The sequence below is a fragment of the Octopus sinensis genome, linkage group LG7, assembly GCF_006345805.1.
Source record: "Octopus sinensis linkage group LG7, ASM634580v1, whole genome shotgun sequence".
Lineage (NCBI taxonomy): Eukaryota > Metazoa > Mollusca > Cephalopoda > Octopoda > Octopodidae > Octopus > Octopus sinensis.
The window spans coordinates 96,190,942-96,213,250 of NC_043003.1; the positions used below are offsets into that span (position 1 = coordinate 96,190,942).

Consider the following 22,309-nt stretch of genomic DNA (forward strand, 5'->3'; position numbering starts at 1 on the left):
TGAAACCAGCTCAAAACATTTATATGTGTATCATATATATATATATATATATATATATCTGTCTATCTATCTATCTAACTATATATATATATATATATATATATATATATATATTCATATATATGTATGTATCCATCTACCCATCCATCCCTGGCAACTGATTCAGGCATTATTGTTGGCAAGAACTCAGTATTTCATTTTGCAACTATAGACATTTGTGTGTATGTGTGTGAGAGAGTATGTGTGCGTGTGGTTGTGTGGGTGGTTGTGTGTGTATATATTCAATAATGAATTAAAAGCAGCATTAGTGTTGCATACATTATTGATTGCATATAACCAATGTAAGTGTTTTGTTTGTTCACCAGTTCGTTGCAGTATAGTGCTTGGGGACGACTCCCTCAACATGCTGGGTGTTAAAACACCTGAAAGTCATAGACAAGTGAAATAACTTACCTCCAATCAAACTCAGGAATGATGAATACCAATATTTTGCCACCTTTGCGGCTTACCAACATCACTTACCTGAATCAAACTGGGGACGAACTGGATTGCCAGTAGTCTATGACTATAGACAAATAGTGTAAGAGCCATTTGCTGATGTGCCATGATGATGCACATGCAAGATTAAATTCAATAATGAATTAAAGCAGTGCTAGTGTTGTAAACATTATCAATTGCACATACTCAGTGTATGTATTTTGTTTGTTTGCTGGATTCACTATGATATAGCATTTAAAGGTGACTCTCTCAACATGCTGGGTGTTCTATCTCTTACAATTACTGGTTGTTCCTTTCGTTGGAGGCATTGTTTCCAAAATGGCCAACATAGGAAGGAATTACAACCGTGTTTCGTGGTCTGCTGCCACAACAGCTCCTTTATAGGATCCAGCTAGCTCAAGACATCATCAGGAGGAACCACGTCCGGTTTCGGCCCCTACTCCTCTACCGTTTTGACGTGGCGGGGCCCCCTTCCTTTCGGAGGTGTCTTCAGCTCTGGTGTTGAGTGCATGTCTTCTTTCTTCTTCTTTCTTCTGTTCCCTGGCCTCTTCGATGTATCGCCAGCTAGTGTCACCTGGTGACTGACTGTCTTGTCAAATTTTTCCCTTTAAATACCTGCCGCATAGGCTCCAGCAGGCAGCCCCAGCAAGTTGTCACGTGACACTGTCTCACCTTAACTGACTAGTGAAGGCGTGTAGTTTTAGCCCAGGCTTTTTCTAAACGACCGTCACCTGTCAGTAAGCGAAGCTAATTCAGTGTCAGCTTTTCTCACCTAGTGATGTTATTTCCTGTCGGCGTGTTTATGACTTTCAAGCCATTTTCGGTCTTCCCGCTTCAGCCATATATAGAAGCTGGCTTTTTCGACTGCCTCCTGTACTCTCCTTATTAGTTTACACAGCTCGGGGCTAGAAAAACAAATCTTCTTTTGAAAAGCGTTGTCATTTTCTTTTCAATGAAGCCTCTAGCCCCCCTAACATATTTATTATTAAGCGTTCACTTTTCCTATGTAACTAACATTTTAGGGTAGTCATCATTGTCATCGTTTAATGTCTGCCTTCAATGCTGGCGTGAGTTGAATGGTTTGACAGGAGCTGGCCAGGCAGAAGATTGCACCATACTTCTCCGTCAGTTTTGGCATGGTTTTTACAACTGGATGCCCTTCCAAACACCAACTACTTTATACTGTGACTGGATGCTTTTTAAGTGGCACCTGCAATGGCAGTGTCATAATGTCTATTATCTTGCCTCAGAATAATTAGAAAATATTATGTTAATATTCATCTTAATCATATCAGTTACATTTACTGTCTGCCTCTTTGTTGAAAATACTTTTATACCCTATTATCAAACTTTCATCATCATCATCATCATCATCGTTTAGCATCCGCTTTCCATGCTAGCATGGTTTGGACGGTTCAACTGGTGTCTGGGAAGCCAGAAGGCTGCACCAGGCCCAGTCTGATCTGGCAATGTTTCTATGGCTGGATGCCCTTCCTAATGCCAACCACTCCGTGAGTGTAGTGGGTGCTTTTTATGTGCCACCGGCACAGGTGCCAGACGAGGCTGGCAAACAGCCACGATTGGATGGTGCTTTTTACGTGCCACTGGCACGGGGGCCAGGCGAGGCTGGCTTAAGAATGTATATTGTAATGATGCAGATTAATCATAATCTTAATGGCTATTTTTCCATGCTAGTATGGGTTAGTTGGACAGAATTTATTGAGGCAATTTTCTACAATCAGACACCATTCTTGATACTAACCCTCACCACTTTCCAAATGAGGTGATATTTCCCCATGGCAATGTTAAGACAAGGACATACCCACACCTACACCTATGCACACATATATATACTGATATGAGGCATTATTTGATATTAATGAGTATGCTTGGAAAAGACTAAATTAGATATCTTGAAATTGTTTTACATCTATATTTGCTATTCTAACATTGCTTAGCTAATGAAAGCAGCTAAGAGAGAATTAAATAGATTTGTCTGGCTATGCACTACCTTATTGTTTAAGATTATATTTCATTATGCAATTTCAGCTCTTGATATTTACGTATTTAGGCCAGTTGGCTATCATGTTAACTTTAAAACCTCCTATTTTTAAATCTTTCCTAAATATATTTAAAATCAATAATGTCAGAAAGCAGAAGACACGTTATTAACCTCAGTTTTAAAAGTGAGAGATTTATGAAAATTTATGGATAAGAAACTTGTGTATTGCATATATATATTTTCCAGAATATTTGGTACCTGTTGTTTATGTCTTGGTAAATTTAGATGGAAGAATAAAATTCTCAGCTCAAAGGAACAATAAAATATCTGCAGCATATACAAGTATGATATACAATAAAATATCTGCAGCATATACAAGATATGATACACAGCATATCAAATGATGACTGTTCTTTGCCCACAGCCCGATTTTTTTTTTTTCCACAGAAAGTCATTTCTCACTGAATATTTGTTGCATCTTAATGCATCATCAAAAATTGGCCAATTCAACTCTTAAATGGCCCAGATCAGTTTGTGTTATATGTGCAAGACTTATTTCTAAAATAAATCAACTGCACTGTATTATACGACTGTTCTGTATATTTGCAATATAGAGTTTCAAATCCTAGTTGACAGTGAAAATTTTCACCTGGTTGATGCTTTAGTTACACTATACAGAGACATTTTACTGTGGGTTACCGTTACATTTCTGTGGGTTACCGTTACAATATTTTACAGAAATATTTTACTATGGGTTACCGTTACATTTCTTACTCTTAAATGATTATTATTTTGTTTTCTTTTCCAGGTCATTTTGATGGTCGTGCATTGCCTTCAGCTGGACTATTACCTTTTGTTCAGACATATGTGTGTACAATAAGCAATAATTGCCATAAGAACATTACTTCTGGAGAATTACCTGGTATCATTGACAACTTTAATCAGTCAACGTAAGCATGAAACCTAATTGTTATCTTTATTTCGAAATGAAATATTGTATATGGTTTGTGTGTGTGTGTATAGTTATATGCATATATATATGCATATCTATGTGTATATATATATATATATATATATATATATATATATATGCATATCTATGTATATATACATAGATACGCATATATATATATGCATATATATGTGTGTGTGTATATCTATGTATATTTAATATATATATATATATATGTGCATATCTATGCATATATATGTGTGTGTGTGTATATATATATATATGTGTGTATATATATGTATATGTGTGTATATATATATATGTGTATGTGTATATATGTCTGCGTGTCTGCAGAATGTGAATAGTTTGGTAAGTAACGCATAGCTTCTTAACAGCTCTTACTTTTGCTTCAAAATGTCTTAGCTGAAAAAGGGTCACACTTGGGTAGGGATGTGATTTCTTATCTTTGAAAATGTTCATAAAAATGGCTACAGTTGAAATTTCTTTTATATTTACAATATAGATAATAATTAAAAAAATTTTTTTTTTAATTTCATCTATCTGGATATAATAGAGTTGAAAAATTACGTGAATATTAACCCTTTGATCCCTGACCTCCTTGGTGCTATGTAATCCTGTACATGGGCTCTTGAGCCATTTGTGCCTGGTTCTGACATTGATTAGAAGCAAGGCTGTCATAATGGGGTTTTCCCAAAATTTATCATTCAGAAATATATTTACAAACTCACCATTTATGCTGTCTGGAATGTTTTTGGGCCCACAATTTGAAGCATCAACTGGACCTGTGCTGATGGTGTCTGAATTGTCTTTGCTGGCATTCAATTTTCTAGTGCTATACCCACTTTTCACACCAAGGTTTCGTTAATCTGAATCATTTTTACTATCACTCCCTTCACTTACTTCACTATACCTGTCATTGTCAGAAGCAGATTCCAAGTCCCTATCTGGGTAATCCACATCATTTTCAGTGATTAATTACTGAATTTATCCAATATGTCAAATGCTTGACTGGCAATTTATAGCTTCTGGCTCTTACATTTTGATCCTCATGACCCAGGCTCATTTTCACACATCAGAGCTTGTTCTGTTGTCAAATTTCTCCCTATTTTTACAAGAACATGCTGCCAGAACAATTGGACTAGGTACAGATATTTTGTCTTACTTTTGGATATAACAAACGTCTTGATTTGTTGATTAAAAGAGAGAGCCAGAACACAAATAATCAAAAGAGAACCAGAACACACTTAATGAAACACATGCTGCACTCAGTGACACCATACTGCTTTATTGGTGCTACTGCCTGTGCATGCCTAGTATTGCCATTGATATATCAGTGTTATGAACTCTAAGGATGATAGTTGAAGAATGAGGTTTGAAGGATGTACACACATAATACAAATGGGAGTGACATGCACAAAAAATTTTTAAACTAATTGATGACAAAAAATAAAAGAGAGTTTAAGATTATTGTATTTTTTGTTGCTTAAAGCTTTATTAAAAAGGTTTACTGGTTTTACGGACAGGTTAACCAAAATTGTAAAGGATGTGCAAATTATCATAAAAAATTCAAGTTACCAGGAAATGTTTTTAAGATCACTAGAAACCTACCGAATTCTGGAAGGTTTGTATCATCTTCTTGAAGATGGAAACGTTCAAGGTATGTGATATTGTAATAATAGTACATTAACGTCTTTCAACATTGTTGAACCCTGTAGCATTTAGTTCAAACTGACCAAATCTGGCCTCTTATGCCTACCCTACAATGCTATTTTAAACATAAGTAATTATGTCATTGAAATATTGAAGCTGCAAGATTATTGATTAATTCAAAATCATGTCAATAAATATGATGTTTGATGAAGCAATCTGAATGCTGCAGGGTTAAACAATGTAACGTTTGGTATTTGTTATATTTGTAACATTTTAATGTTATCACCTTGATGTTTTTACACATTGTTAATGAAAATCTCTCTTCCTCTCTCTCTCTCTCTTTCCCCTCACCCTCTGCATTGAGGCAAATATTCTCACTGTTTGTGGTAAAAGTGACACTGTCTTCATTCCTTGCATACCATTCCAATTTAAGCTGTTACAGTTTCCTATCCCAATTTCTTTTGCCATGAGCATTAATAAAACTCAGAGCCAAACACTAAAAGTTGCTGGGTTGCAACTTGAAAAACCATGTTTTTACATGGCCCACTTTATATAGGAGCATCATGTGTGGAAGCAAAAGCAAATCTTTTTGCTTGTGCACCCCAAAATAAAACAAAAAAAAAAACATTGTTTATAAAGAAATATTCTCTTTTAATGCAACATGAATACTTCAGTAACTTAATGTGTATGACATTGATCTTTTTTTTCTATTTCAATTATTACGTTTTCTCTTATAAATTGCACACATACAGGAGGAGTAAATCTAAATCTGTAGGAATAATCTCACCTTGGTTCAGATTCAAAACTGAATCTTTCAATTCTCCTTGGCCATACAGCCTATTCAAATGTCAAAAGAAACCATGACAAATGGGTGTTCTACTTGACCTGTGGCCTTTTCAGTGCCATCGCACTGCCACCTGCATTCCGTTAAGCTATTCTTCTATATGATATAGCTATTTTTCTACCTTCATTCACATTCAAACCGAATCTTTCAATTCTCCTTCTTCAATTATTACATGTTTTTAAGAACCATGCTTTTCACATGGTCAGCTTTATGTGGGAATATCATGTGTAGGAGCAAAAACAAATCTTTTTTGCTTATGCGCCATGAAATAAAACAAAAAACATTGTTTATAAAGAAATATTCACTCTTAATACAACATGAATACTTCAATAACTTAATTTGCTATTACTATCATTACATTCAAGAATGACTAAATTGCCTATTTAAATGAACTGCATTATATAATTGCCATTACTGTATTGATAAATAAAATGACGCATACAACTCATTTATTATTGTCATATAATAAACAAACAGAAATTCATATATGAAATCCATCTTTTTCCTACTTCAATTATTACATGGTTTTCTCTTATAAAATATACAAATACAGGCAGAATAAATCTAAATCTGTAGTGGTAGTCTCACCCTGATTCAGACTTGAAACTTTATGTAGGAGCATCACTTGTGGGAGCAAAACCAAATCTTTTTGTTTATGCAACCTGAAATAAAACAAAAAGCATTGTTTATAAAGAAATATTCACTCTTAATGCAACACGAATACTTCAATAACTTCATTTGCCATTACTATCATTACATTCAAGAATGAAATCGATCTTTTTTCTACTTCAATTATAACATATTTTTCTCTTATAAAAATGCACACATACAGGAGGAATAAGTTATATATATAAAACTAGCAGAGATACCTGGCATTGCTCAGGAGTGAAATGGCATATTTGTTTATTCTTATCTTTTACTTGTTTAAAACATTTGACTGTGGTGTTACTGGAGCATTGCCTGTAGTCGAATGAATTGACCCCAAGTACTCCTCGTTGTAAACAATGTTCCTTGTTTTTCCTTGTGGAGTGCATGCAAAGAGGTTTCTTTTGCTTCTCACTCTTGAGCAGCCAACATACAGTTGTCCATATGAGAAGCAGGGATCTTCCAAGAGAAGATCAGCCATAGAGAGGGTTTGACCTTGAGATTTGTTAATGGACGTGGCAAAACTGACACAAAGGGGAAATTGCAGTCTTCTGAATGTAAATGGAATTTCTGTTCCTGATGGAGTAAGAAGAATTCTTGGAATTAAGATGTCATCACCTTTTCTACACCCAGAAAGAATGATAGCCTCGATAACTTGTGACATCATTTTCTTTATCACCAGTTGTGTTCCATTGCAATGTCTTGGTGGTTCCAGGCTGCAGAGTAGCATTACAGGAGTTCCAACTTTAAGTGCTAATATGTGAGGAGGTAGTCCAGGAGGCTCCAACGAATTGAGAAATTTGGGAGGATAGTTCACCACTTCATTTTTATCTGGAATTGTATCAACAGTCTTGTAAGTGTGAATAGTGCCAGGAAGAGAATGCATTAGCTGTTGATTTATTTTTTTAACAGCAATATTTTTTGGAGCTAATATTTCGCTTTCACACAGCTAAATGTGATTTTGGTAGTTTTCTGTGAAGTTGGGAAAGACTTTGTGTTTGAGCTCATCCACAGAATTAACAACAGAGGAAAATAGCTATACTTCCATTTCTCCTGCAGCATTGAGAAGCACCTTGCCATCACCAAGTGTCAAAACGTCCTGTGCAAACTTTGCAGACATTTGGTCGCCATGTAACTGAGCTCTCATGTTGGTGGTAAGACTGAGGGTCATTACATGATGTCACAGGGTAGAGGACTTTAGGCATGCTTGGACCTCATCTGCTTTAGTGCCTTTCGGAATGACAGGAAGAGTTTGCCTGAAATCACCTGACAACTGAAGCATTACACCTCCCATTGGAGCCTGGCAGTCTCAGATGTCTTTCAGGGCTCTATCTAATGCTTCCAAAGCTCCCTTGTGAGCCACAGTGCACTCATCCCAGATGATTAGATGACACCTTTTAAGTACCTGCCCCTGATCTAAGCTTTTGCTGATGTTGCATGAAGGCATTTTGGATGCTGCTAAATTGAAAGGGAGTTTAAAAGTCAAGTGTGCTGTCCTACCACAAGGTAACAAAGTAGCTGCAAACCCAGAGGAATCCACAGCTACTGCAATGTCCTGATACTGCGTAACTTCTGCAAAGAGAAGCTTCATAATAAATGTTTTTCCTGTCCCTCCAGGAGCATCCAGGAAGAAGACTCGTCCCTTGCGTTGGTGTACACTGTTAAGAATAGTTCTGTAGGCCTGTAGCTGGTCCAGAAGTGCAATGTGTAATGTGTAATGTATGATAGAGTGTAAGCATCCTGAAAAAAAAGTTGGACATCAAATGTGGTGTTCAAGAGAGATGACTGCACTGGTATGGTCATGTGATGCATATGGATGAGGACAACTGTGTGAAAAAAGTGTCACACTCTAATGGTAGAGGGAACCTGTGGAAGAAGTAGACCCAGGAAGACATGAGATTAGGTGGTGAAGCACGATCTTTGAACATTAGGCCTCACAAAGGCAATGACAAATGACCAAGACCTTTGGATATATGCTGTGCTTAAGAAGACCGCCCAAGCCAAGTGAGATCATAGTCATGACCGATGCCAGTGTCATGTAACTGGCCCGTTAAAAGCACCCTTCAATCATTTGCAATATGCTGTGCTTATGAAGACCTGTCAAACCAAGTGAAATCATCATTATTATGCCACTATTAACCTGATTATCCTCATTAAAGCCCTAATTCATAGTATCTACTCTTTTACTTGTTTCAGTCTGTTTGATACCAATGTGTGTGTGTGTATATGCTCATGTATATGTATACATACATCTGTTTATTTGCATATACATTTATGTATATGTACATATATATATATGTATATGTACATATATATATATGTATATATATATATGTATATATATATATATAATATATATATATGTATGTATATATGTATGTATGTATATCTATGTGTGTATATATATGTATGTATGTATGTATATCTATGTGTGTATATATATATGTATGTGTATGTATATGTGTCTATATATATATATATAATATATATATATATATATATATATGTATATATATATGTATGTATGTATATCTATGTGTGTATATATATATGTATGTATGTATGTATATCTATGTGTGTATATATATATGTATGTGTATGTATAGTGTCTATATATATATATATATTATATATATATATATATATATATGTGTGTGTGTGTGTCTATATATATTTATACATACATATATATATATATGATTCAGTTTTGTACTTTCATAAATAATTTAAACAAATGTAACATATTTGTTGCACCTTCATGTTCAAATATCTATCACCATTTGATTATATAAGTTAATCTGCTTTAAATCCACTTAGTAATTAGGTTGGTGACTACTTAAGAAAATTCAGTACTATGTGAGTCATACATTGCTTCATTTGATCAAAACCCACAATTGAGTGGGTGCAAATGTTTAGTGACCTGTGAAGTTTTGCTTTAGTTAGAGCTATTTTGCAAGATAATAATTACACTTACATGCGTGGTGGACAAGAATATTTATTAGCTTTGCACAATACATTATTTCATTAATTCCTGTTGATATAGATTTTCCTGTTGTTGCTTACTTCCAGGTTAATGCCGATCAAATAAACCTCTGGTTAAGGTTATTCTAGCCATGACCATCCCTTTGCACATAGTTTCGCAGTTTTTTTGGTGTAATCGAATATTAGATGTAGGCATGGGTGTGTGCTTGAGTAGTTCAATTTGGAATCTTCTGATTTGGGGTTTGGTCCCACTGTATGGATGCTGTTGACTTGTGTGTTTCTATTATAGCCAGTACTCTGTGAGTGAAATTGAAGAAGCTTGTTTTGTGTGTATGTCTGTGTGTATGCGTGCACGCACACATGTATATGTATGTATCTATCTGAATGGTGTGCATGTATATCTTTATCTTGGTATGGTGAAAGGGTATGGCTTAGTGGTTAGAATATCTGGTTCACAATCGTAATGCCATGAGTTCGATTCTCAGTAGTGCCTTGTGTCCTTGAGCATGACACTTTATTTCTCATTGCTCCTGTCTGCTTAGCTGGCAAAAATGTTGTACCTGTAATTCAAAAGATCAGCTTTGTCTCTTTTTGTGTTAAACTGAATTCTTCTGAGAACTACATTAAGAGTACACGTCTGTGAAGTGCTCAACCACTTGCATATTAATTTCATGAGCCAGCTGTCCATTGACTAGATTAACTGGAACCCTCATTGTCGAAACTGACAGAGTGCTTTTTTTTTTTTTTTTTAATATATTGATATGGCAGAGGGAAACTGAAAGAAGCTCATTTTGTATATGTAGATACAAATATATACGTGTTTGTATGTCCTTGTCTTGACATCATGTTATTGTCATAAATGAGCACCATTCATTTCCCTTCTCCAGTAGAAAACATGTCTGGTCATGGGCAACCATTACCTTGCATGGAAACAGATAAAGGTTGATATTGAGGTATTCAATTGTAATAAAAAAAACTCTACCCCAATGTAGTCATGCAATGATAATGATAAATTAAGAAAAAGATGATGGTAATATATATATATATATGTGTGTGGAGGCGCAATGGCCCAGTGGTTAGGGCAGTGGACTCGCGGTTTCAATTCCCAGACCGGACGTTGTGAGTGTTTATTGAGCGAAAACACCTAAAGCTCCACGAGGCTCCGGCAGGGGGTGGTGGCGATCCCTGCTGTACTCTTTCACCAGTTTTCTCTCACTCTTTCTTCTGTTGGCCTGCTCGCTTAGCCAGCGGGGTGGCATCATTTGAAGGCTAAAACAATGCGAAGCGCATTGTGACCAGCGATGTGTAGCAACATTTGATAGTCTGGTCGGTCACGGTGATATATATATATATATATATATATATATATGCATGAGTATCTGTGTGTGTGTGTGTTTCCTTGTCTTTACATCACATGTTAATTACCAACATCGTCTCCTTCAATCCAGAATAAAAAGTTGGCAGATCGGCTTATTAGATGTATAGTAATGATATGCTAAAATTAAAACAATCTAGAACAATTATAACTGCCTCTCCTAAAAAAGACTAAAAAAAAATGTCCTTCATAGATTGAATGGAAAAAAAAACAGAACTTTAACACTAGGGTGTTTTAAACGAGAAGGTGCATTTATCAGTTAAGGAAGGATATTTTTTATTCAATCCTGTCAGTGCACCTAGTTTAAGAGCTCTATTAATTAATAATGACTTCATGAAATAATTACCGTAAACATTTGAGGTTAATAATAATAATAATAATCGTAATAGTAGTAGTAGTAGTAGTAGTAGCATACCAAATCACAGAAAGAGTTACTGAGAATGGAAATTTCAAAAATCCTGTGGCATGAACTGATTCAGAATGACCATCAGATTAAACATAAAAAACTTGACATTATTGTAATGAACAGAAAAGAAAAAAAAATCATGCCTGATAATTGATATGATATGATGAATTGAAGTAGGAAATATGCAGGTTGTGGGCAATGAAGAAGGTGGACATCATACCAAAAGTGGTTGGTGCCTTTGGAAGTATCACTGCTCAACTACCAACACGGCTCCAAAAGTTTGGAACAAATATGAAGATAGAACATCTACAAAATCATCATTGCTTGGAACTGCAAGAGTCCTCCACAAGGTTCTTGATATAAAAATTCTTTTTTGACATTCTCTTCCAGTTAGATTAGTTTCATCAACTTTCAAAATATATTTGAAGGAATTGAAACAATTTTCCCACTGTTTTAGCTAATTACAGCACAAATTCTCGTATATATATATATATAGGCGCAGGAGTGGCTTTGTGGTAAGTAGCTTGCTAACCAACCACATGGTTCCGAGTTCAGTCCCACTGCGTGGCATCTTGGGCAAGTGTCTTCTGCTATAGCCCCAGGCCCACCAATGCCTTGTGAGTGGATTTGGTAGACGGAAACTGAAAGAAGCCTGTCGTATATATGTATATATATATGTATGTGTGTGTTTGTGTGTCTGTGTTTGTCCCCGTCACTTAGCGGTTCGGCAAAAGAGACCGATAGAATAAGTACTGGGCTTACAAAGAATAAGTCCCGGGGTCGATTTGCTCGACTAAAGGCGGTGCTCCAGCATGGCCGCAGTCAAATGACTGGAACAAGTAAAAAGAGAATAGGTAAAGTAAATATAAGAGATACTATGCCTCTTGCAGAAACTGCAAGAACTACTAAGAGAACTACTATATATACATATATATGGAAGCACTCCGTCGGTTACGACGACGAGGGTTCCGGTTGATCCGAATCAACGGAACAGCCTGCTCGTGAAATTAGCGTGTAAGTGGCTGAGCACTCCACAGACACGTGTACCCTTAACGTAGTTCTTGGGGATATTCAGCGTGACACAGAGAGTGACAAGGCCGGCCCTTTGAAATACAGATACAACAGAAGCAAGAAGTAAGAGTGAGAGAAAGTTGTGGTGAAAGAGTACAGCAGGGATCACCACCATCCCTGCCGGAGCCTCGTGGAGCTTTAGGTGTTTTCGCTCAATAAACACTAACAACGCCCGGTCTGGGAATCAAAACCGCGATCCTATGACCGCGAGTCCGCTGCCCTAACCACTGGGCCATTGCGCCTCCACACACACATATATATATATATACACACACACACACATATACTCTCATAGCCTCACACATATAATATTTATGTGTATTCATATATATATATATATATATATATATACTAGCAGCTAAGCCTGGTTTCACCCAGTTGATTTGGATGATGTGGCTGTAAAACCTGCTCTGTGTAAGCATTCAACTTGTTTGGGCACACTTACGTTAAAAAACAATTTTAGAATGACTTTTGTCTGTCAAAATGCTAAAAATAACTGACCAACAAAAAAAAAAACAAACAAGCAAGATTCAACCAAATCAAAAAATAAACCCAAATACTAAGTGAACAAAGATGAACCATCCCACTTCCATTGCACACGCACACCACAAATACACACACTCACACACACACACATTCATATACCTCCCTTTTACATACACACACATATTCACACAGAGTTGAAATGCTCACCCCTTCCTTTCTCATTCGTAAACTCAAGAGTATTATTATAGTAGATTATCTCGGTAACCATGGGAGCTATGAAAAAATACAAAGCCCAGCTTCAGCACCGGATCATTCTACACATCTGTGTAATTTTTCACACAATTCCACCCTGCCATTTGACTGTGAATCCCAAGACAAGAAAGAATCGCCCATGTCAAATTTATATGTATGTATATATATATATATATATATATATATATATATATATATTATATATATATATAATATATATATATATATAAATGGACTTAAACGCAGATGTTATTCAAATTCTTTTACTTCCGACACATGTTTCAAAGATTATCTCAGTAACCATGGGAGCTATGAAAAAATATGATATTACCCCTTCCTTCCTTATTCATCTATCATCCCTTTCTTTCTTATTCATAAACACAAGAGTATTATTATAGTAGATTATCTCGCTAACCATGTGATTTTTTGCTGCCCTGGTAACTGTTTATCTATTTTTTCTGTGTTAATTGTAAACAAGGGAAAAATACACGCACCTATTTATATATATATAGATATAGTTATATTTATTTTCTACTCTTTTTCTGAATTTAGGTAGTCTTCAGGTCAGTAACTTTTTAATTGATCCTGGGAAAATACAGCGTACAGTTCGTGAGCAGAGAATTAACATCACTCCTTCAGCTCTTGCAGAGTTACAGAATGCATCCATTAATCTCATGGCTTTTGTTAAAATGGTAAGTTTTGTAAAGTACAAAGTTACTTTAATTCTAATATCTTCTAAGTGTGAATATGTGTTCGTGTTATGGAACCAAGTAAAAGAAAAACTTTGGGAACTTTAATGATTATGTTAAAAAATACCACAAGGAGTTAAGTGGTGATTATAGAAGATATATTTGTGGCACAATGAATAATATATATGTTGTACAATAAATAATATGTTTGTGGTACAATAGATGACATAGGATCAAGTTTCTTGGAATTCTGCATTTATTACAATAGTACAAAGTTTAGAAAATAAGCAAGCCAGTCAGCTGATTCATTTACCACTCATTTTAGCATGAGGACCTTAACTGATTTTGCACCTATAAGAATCTGATATGGCCTGATGGCTGTAAATACTGAATTCTTACCTGTGGAGGATTATGAGGATTATAATTACGGAACTTGGCATAAATTATGAGAGAATGTAACTCAAATGATTTAAGTTAAAGATGAGACAGATTTGGAAGTAAAATATTTTGCTTCCAAATCTGTGTCTGTCTCAAGGAAAGTACAGAAGTTGAAAATGATGCCTGATATGTGATGGAATTTTCTAACATCATAAGGTGATACCTAATTAAATGCTGCTGCTGCTGCTGATGATGATGATGTTCTATCCAATCCAAACAATCATTTTTTTTTTATATTGATATGTATCTGCAGGGCTATCATTTGATGCATCTCTTCTGAGGTTTGACATTCTTCAGCAAACCATACTCAACTAGATTCATACTTTCTGGCAATAACTTTCACTTACTTTGAAATTTATGATGATAAAAGAACTAGGGTCCTGCAGATTAAGAAATATCTAATTGGACAATTACAGGCTAATGTAGTTAATTAGGAAAATATGAAAATGACATCCAGTCATCTTTTGATACAGAACTTGTATTTTTTTACAATGAAGACTTATTTAATGACGAACTTTATTCTACAAAAATGAGCTAAAAATACTTTGGAGTCTTTAATGCATTCAAATGATAATAATAGCTTGCATACATTTGATTTTAATAATCATATTTCTGTAGACATGTGTTTTTGACAACTGTTATTTAACTCATGAAAACAGAAACGTCTAAAATTACTTTATTCACATCAAATCATATTATTAAAACCCCTTTGATCCTAATGAAGCATAGGCCATCGATGACTTTTCTCCACTCTTCTTGATTTTGGGTTGTAAGGCCTTCTTCTTTCAGTTCTTAATGGTTTGAATGTCATTGGTGCCTCTGAAAATTTTTTTTTCTTGCTAGGTAGGAGGTGTTGGCCCTACTCCTACACAAACCCATTTTTACCCCTGGAAAGAAGTGGTCCATATTAATCTGGCCTCTATCCTTTGACCTGTCTGATATAAGAGACCCTATCAAAAGCTTGTGCTGAACCTTGAAATGGACATCAAACCATATAATGGTTCAAATTTATGCTGCATTTCATTCGGGGAAATGAATTTATGCAATTAACCGAAAGTGATGTTATTTGCATATTAACTGATCAATTTTATATAGATTTGATGCTAAATGGTTTGTTGTTTAAAATTATGCAGTTAACCAAATCATGCAGGTATCTAGTTTGCAACTGAGCAGAAATGGCCGTACTTAATACAATCAAAGATTTCAATGATAATTTACCAAATTTTAGAGTCATCAGATTCATCATCACCATTGCCTTCCACCACAACTTCATTTCCAACTATTTAAAATTTTCTCTTTTAACTAAAGTAACTGTTATAATTTTATTATTACAAACAACTTAATTCTAGTGTAAATGGTTATTGACTTAAAATAGAATGGTAGTATTTATTTCTAGGTTCTACAGAATTGCCAATTATTGAAATAGCTTTTACTCACCTCTTGTTAACTCAAGTTTATATGAAAGAACATTAGTTTGAAAGAAGAAAAAAAGAAGAAAAAGAATAAAGCTTACTTTTTCTGTTTCATTTTAAGTCAAACTAATGTTAAATCATTAGTATTTCAATGTAGACCTCATACATTTAGTTCAATAGATTTTCTCAATTGATTTCCCTTAAACTTGATAAATAAACATTTGGTAAATGTAGAAAACAAATCAAAAGGATTCTAGCAGAGTATTGAATTTCTCATTCCTTACCCATAAGAACCGAAAAGATTACTAAGGAGCTATTTTATTGATTTTTTTTTAGTGGGTTGAGGATACTTAAGCAGTTTTATAGAACCTCTTGTCTTGTTAGTTATTGGACTGCTTAAGCTGGCAGAAAACACTGATATTTTTCCTATGGCTCAAGTTACTTCCTGTCAAAAGTAGTCAATAAGATCCCTGTTAAAGCCATAGATTTTGCAAATAAGATTAAGACGTGTCAAGTTCAATACATTGAAGACCATATGGTGGCTTTCCCCCTTTTATGTGAAATCATGAAAACTTTCCATTTAACATGAAAACTAATCTTCTTTTCACATTTGTATCAATAAATGCTGATACTTTCTTCATAAATTTGATGAAAACGAATGTCATATATCACTTAGTTTATGAAGTGATATCAACAGTAATAATTATGTTTTCTTCATATATATGATTAAAACAAATGTTTTATATCACAGAACTTATTAAAATATGTTTTATATGACTGTGCATATGTAATAATATCAAGAATAAATATGCTTTCTTCATATATTCTGATTAAAACAAGTGTTGTACACAGATATCTCAAAAGTGAGTGGCCACTTTATTTTTTATTTTATAGGGTTTATTAGTTTCAAATTTGGCACAAGGCCAGCAGTTTTGGGGAGGAACCAAATTGATCCCAGTGCTCAACTGGTACTTATTTTGTTGACCCCGATAGGATGAAAAGCAAAGTCAACCTCAGTGGAATTTGAACCCAGAATATAAGGACAAATGGAATTCTGCTTAGCATTTCACCCAGCATGCTAACAATTCAGCCAGCTCACCACCTAATTTAAAGATTTATATTGAGAAGCAATAATGACATTTGATGCATTTAAATACCTAATGTAGTATTTAGTAGACATATCTTGTGCTGTTTTCAATGGCATCGTTTGGGCATTCTACTAATGAATAGTGTCCAAAAAGGTGAAAACATTATAATGAGAGGTGTCTATTTACTTTTGAGGTGTCTTTATATCACTGAGCTTATGAAATATGTATTAAAACATAGTTTGCATCACTGAGCTTGTGAAATATCAACAACAATTATATTTTTGCCATATATCTGCTTAGAACATGTTTTATATCACTGTGCATATATGAAATAATATCAACAATAATTATTTGGATCAATAAAAGATCAGTGTTATTTTTTTCCTTTTGTAATTCCAAATTGATAAAAAAGAAACTATTAAAACAAATGTTTTCATAAACTAAAGCTGAAATTAAAACTTATCTTAGAATTCAGTGAAGACTGGTGTTCAAATATGAATCAATGAATAGTTCTAGTTTTGTTTGATTTTAGATTTCAGTTGTAATATTTATTTAGTCTTTTCTTTCTGTTTTCAAACTTACCAATTTATAATTTCCAAAGTAACTGATAAAAAAAAGACTAAAATTTCTCACCTCATGAAATTTAAATTTTCAAGAACGTTAGACAATATTTAGGAAAGACAAGCTATTGCATATTTTTTGCTGAAATAGTCTTATTAGCAAAATAACATGTATCTATAACGATATAACTGAATAATAACAGTATTCTTTCCAATGTACAAGGAATAATAAATGTTTCTTATTATGGAGTTGGGAGTAATTAACTTTTCAGAATAAGAATAGCAAGATAAAAGCTATAATTAAAGTATTGCAGTTTAATTATTATCATTGCAATTAGTATGCTCATAAAACATAATGTTTGTATGTGGAAAATATTAATAGAGTTATGAAAAAGAAATATTGTAAAAAAAAAAAAAAATCTCAGCTTTCAAGTTCATTAATGCAATACTGAAGATAATTGCACACAGAGGATAGTGGATCAATTCAGACTGTGGCAAAGTGAGCCTAAAATGAGCATAATTCAATGGAATAAAACTGAACATTACTTATGATATGGAGCCAATTATCTGTGGTGATGCTTATATTTTGGCAAATGGAATCAGAAACTCAGTTTTATTTGTCTGTTAGTATCTGCTTATTGCACTGATTCCCACTGGAACAGCATTAATGTTACATTTTATAGTTTATAATAAAGCAACACAAAGCAATTGTATTTTCCCAAAAGTAAGTTTTCAGATTTGGTGCATGAAGTTAAAAGTTGTTTAGTGGAAAAAAAAAAGAAAAAGTATAGAATAAAATAGATAAATGATAATAAATAGTGAAAGCTTCACCAACATGAAACAGTGACTAATCCAATTGCAAAAGTTATCTTCTCTTGTAACTCTAAGACTTAATTTCTAATGTAGGGTCAGTATTGGTTATACATCTGCATATGATGTGTAGGCCTGTGTAAGATTTTTTGAGGAAGATAAGTAGTTGCCAATGCATGCAAGTCTCCCCTCTCCACATCACCCATGTTTATTCATAAGAAAGGCCACCAACTTGGACCAATATAGTTTGGCACCAGAGTCATTGAAGGTGTTGCAGTCAGAATGCAAAGAACTGGAGCAGATACTGACGAGCATCTCACCTGACCCTTTAACAGTTCTGTCAATTTGCCACTGTAGATTGATAGTATTATTTCTTTTATTGAGCCTGAAAAGATGAAAGGCATAGTTGATCTTGACAAGATTTGAACTCAAGATGCAGTGAATTAGAACAAGTGCCACACATGTTCTTCCAATACCATAAAACTCTGCATGTTTGCTGCCTTCAATTTCTACTAAAGACAATGTTTGTTAATTACTTCATAACCAGAAAGTGTGCCAAGAACTGTAGAGAGAAGTAAACTCCTAGCAAGTTAAGTCTCACTGAAATTTGATTCCCAGTAGTAACTATGTTAGTAATATCACTGAGAAAGGCATAACAGTGCCTTATTCTTCACAAATTTAAGACCTTTACCTGAATGTACATCTATCCATCCTCTCCATCCACTATTCTTGGGAGGGTTGTGGGAGTAGAGTCCTCAAGCTCTTCGTCCATAGGGTTCTATGAGAAGCAACCATCAGTAGACTTTCTGGTTGAATTTTCAAGCATGACTAACTGAGACTGGTTATTATCCAACACCTTGTTCTTAGTCTACTCCTAGGTCTCCTTCCAGTTGTGATTCTAACCCAAAGTTTCCATCATAAAAATAAAATCCAGTTGTCTAGTTAATAAATTAAGAATTGTTCAACAATTTAACATATAAGACAAGAAATAAAAGTGCAAGTGAAAGGTTTAAGGAAAAATTCCACTACAAATGATCAGAAATTATTTAATGAATTACTGAGCCATCTATGAATGTGCATACCTGCAGAAACTTGACTCTAGAATGCTGTATGTTTTTAAAGAGGACCAAATAAGTATTTTTTTGTTTTTTTTTCTTTGCTTGCAGATTTCTGACAGAGAAGATATTGGAACAGTTAAATGGATGAATGATGTCCAGAATGTTTTGACCCAAAGGGCCGGCATTCTACAAAATCCAAGCAATGTCCAGATGATTTATAATTCCATTTGTAATGGAAGCATGTTAACAAACATATTAACTTTTCAAGATCCTTCAGCTGCAATTCAAGTTCAGAAAGAGTTATGTCAGAACCTTACTCAAAAGCAGGCATTAATGTTAGTTAAAGATTTTCAAGATAATTTCAGCTGGATATCTTTTATTGAAGAAGTAAGTAAATTAAAATTAAGCCAGAAGAATTTCATTTTCTTTTATTCATGGGGGAGAGGAAGGTCTGTGTTGATGCATGAGATTATGAGGAAAATTCAGGTGATCTTAAAATAGAATTCATAAAATGTCTAAAAACCTATGCAGTAGTAATATTATGATTAGCGTGTGCAGACTCTTGATTTCCTTTCCCTATTTTCACACAACATGATACTGATGCAAGTGAATTCCTTTAACCCATTACTTGTCCCGAGTATCCCATGGGATATACAAGACATATTTCTCTGGTGTTCATGCATCATACATGATACACATTCCTAAATTTTTCTTTAATAACCAGAGTAACTTGGGACTTTTGAAAAGAAAGCCTTATATTACACAGAATGTGCGAAACAAAGGCTAAGTAAAAATTGGAAAATTACATAAACATTTAAGACAAACTTACAAAAATATTTTACATTGGCAAATGATTAAGTCACTTTCTGATATTTATCCAAAATTGCATGTTTGGAAGCTGAAGAGATATCTCTGCAAGTTAAATGGTGCGTCTTACCCATGTTACAAAAGGGCCATCAAGTACCGAATAAATTGAATGTTTGTGACAATACTTTATTTCTCTAGCATGATGCAAATAGGAACTTGATTGGTATTCTGATGCATGTACATGATTGATTTTGTATCTGTGTAAGTAATTGACGATGTGTTTGCAGTAGTGAAAAAGAAGTTTAAGTAGGATATCATGAAAGTGAATCATTCAAGAATATATTGGTTTGAGCATTAATTAGTCCAAGACTGGAATTGCTGTAGATCAAAATTTATCCATATCTCATTCTTGAAATAAAGAAAAGAAGGTCTCTGAAGAAAAATTATGAATGAAGTAGAGATGAGAATTCTGAATTGAAAAGTCTTGCAAATGAGATGTCGGTTTCTACTGAAACTCATCTTGACATATAATTTGATGCCTATAGAATGAGCAGTACTGGGAAGCAATCCTAGAATGAAGATCCTGGTTGAAGATAATAAACCAACATAAAAATCTAAGGACTCTGTATAATTTTGAAAGCTGAGAAAACCTTCAGATCTAAACATTATTTATTGTTCTGTTGCTATTTATGCCAGCTTGGAAAATGGATTTTCAAAAGGTGGTTTTCTCATATTTGTTGGAGACAGTAAGAACTAGATAGCTCTGATGTTTTGATCATAAAAATAGATAATGTAACAAGGGTTCATTATTAGTGACTCTTACATTCAGTGAAAAAGCTGAAGTTGGTGTCGTAGTAGCAGCTTTGGTACTGGTGATGTTGCATTTGTATACCTGAAGTACTCTGCAAATGTAACAATTCATCATTCTTTGATATATTAAATTCATTGAACCATGTTAGTGATTGTTGATTAAAAGTTTATGTGGTTAGAATAAAAGAAATGAGTATCAACAAAGAAAGTTCACAAAATAGATCACAGTTTGTTTAACTGAAGCAGCAGCTTCCTCTGAGATTCTGAAAAACACACTACTAATTACTACTGTTAGTATTTATTCTGTTTTTAGCATCACTTTGAACAACAGTTTTGGGGACAGTGTTCGTTAGTGTTTAACTTTTAACATTCAGATTACTCTGTCCAGTGCAATGCTTATTTATTCTCATTGTTTTGAATTTATCATGCATTATCTTATAGCTTTGAAATTTTAATGATATGATTTTGATTTTTGAAATTACACTGTAGGGTAGGTGTGAGACACTGGATCTGACCAGTTTGAACATAAAACAATTAGAATATATGAACCAGATATAGACAATTTAAAAATAATTAAGGATTTTAAGACTTCCCAGTACTGCTCATTCTATAGGCATCAAATTATATGTCAAGATGAGTTTCAGTAGAAATCAACATCTCATTTGCAAGACTTTTTAATTCAGAATTCTCATCTCTACTTCATTCATAATTTTTCTTCAGAGACCTTCTTTTCTTTATTTCAAGAATGAGATATGGATAAATTTTGATCTACAGCAATTCCAGTCTTGGACTAATTAATGCTCAAACCTATATTCTTGAATGATTCCCTTTTCTGTACCTTTTACATTGAACTGTACACTGTAATATGATGCATTGCTGGAACCAAAAGATAGAACTGAAAAACTCAGAAGAGGACACCAGCAATGCTGAAGTGTGATTTATCTCCATTTTGTTCTCACATAAGGAATGTTTAAACCAATGGCTAGAAATCTTGAAGGTATTTTATGATGACTAAGCACTGTGATGTGCCTGACCAGAAAAAGCTTCACACAAATGGTATTTAAATATCACATAGAAATGGCATATTATATACACACTTGCATATATATATATATATATATATATAGACATGGGTATTGCATAAAACTGCATTTTGTGGTGAGGCTCCAGTATGGGAGTTCTGGAGTTGTGCTCAGCACTGAGTCACCACTTCATTACTATTCCTCCTAGGTCTGTTGTGACTTGGAATGGTTGTACCTGTTAAACTCTCTTATATATGTTAAATAGATTTCCCTAGGGTAGAAGGAGCTCCTGTTATTTTTGACAAAGCTATGGGAAAGGCAACTCTTCTAAGAGAAAGATGCTCTGACAAAACTTGCTGTCGAAATAGTACCAGTTGTCTTGCAATGCTTGTCACTGGATTCTATTATGGCGACTGAGACACTGGCAAAAG

At 34.2% G+C, this 22,309-nt stretch overlaps 1 protein-coding gene across 1 annotated transcript in view; it reads left to right on the forward strand.

Annotated features, from left to right (window-relative positions):
• Positions 1-22,309, forward strand: part of LOC115214536 (phospholipid-transporting ATPase ABCA7-like) — a 298,993-nt gene that overhangs the window by 97,943 nt on the left and 178,741 nt on the right. The window contains 4 exon segments of the mRNA XM_036504975.1: positions 3,309-3,450; positions 4,997-5,130; positions 13,737-13,876; positions 19,348-19,626. Of these exon segments, the coding sequence (XP_036360868.1) occupies positions 3,309-3,450; positions 4,997-5,130; positions 13,737-13,876; positions 19,348-19,626 (695 nt within the window).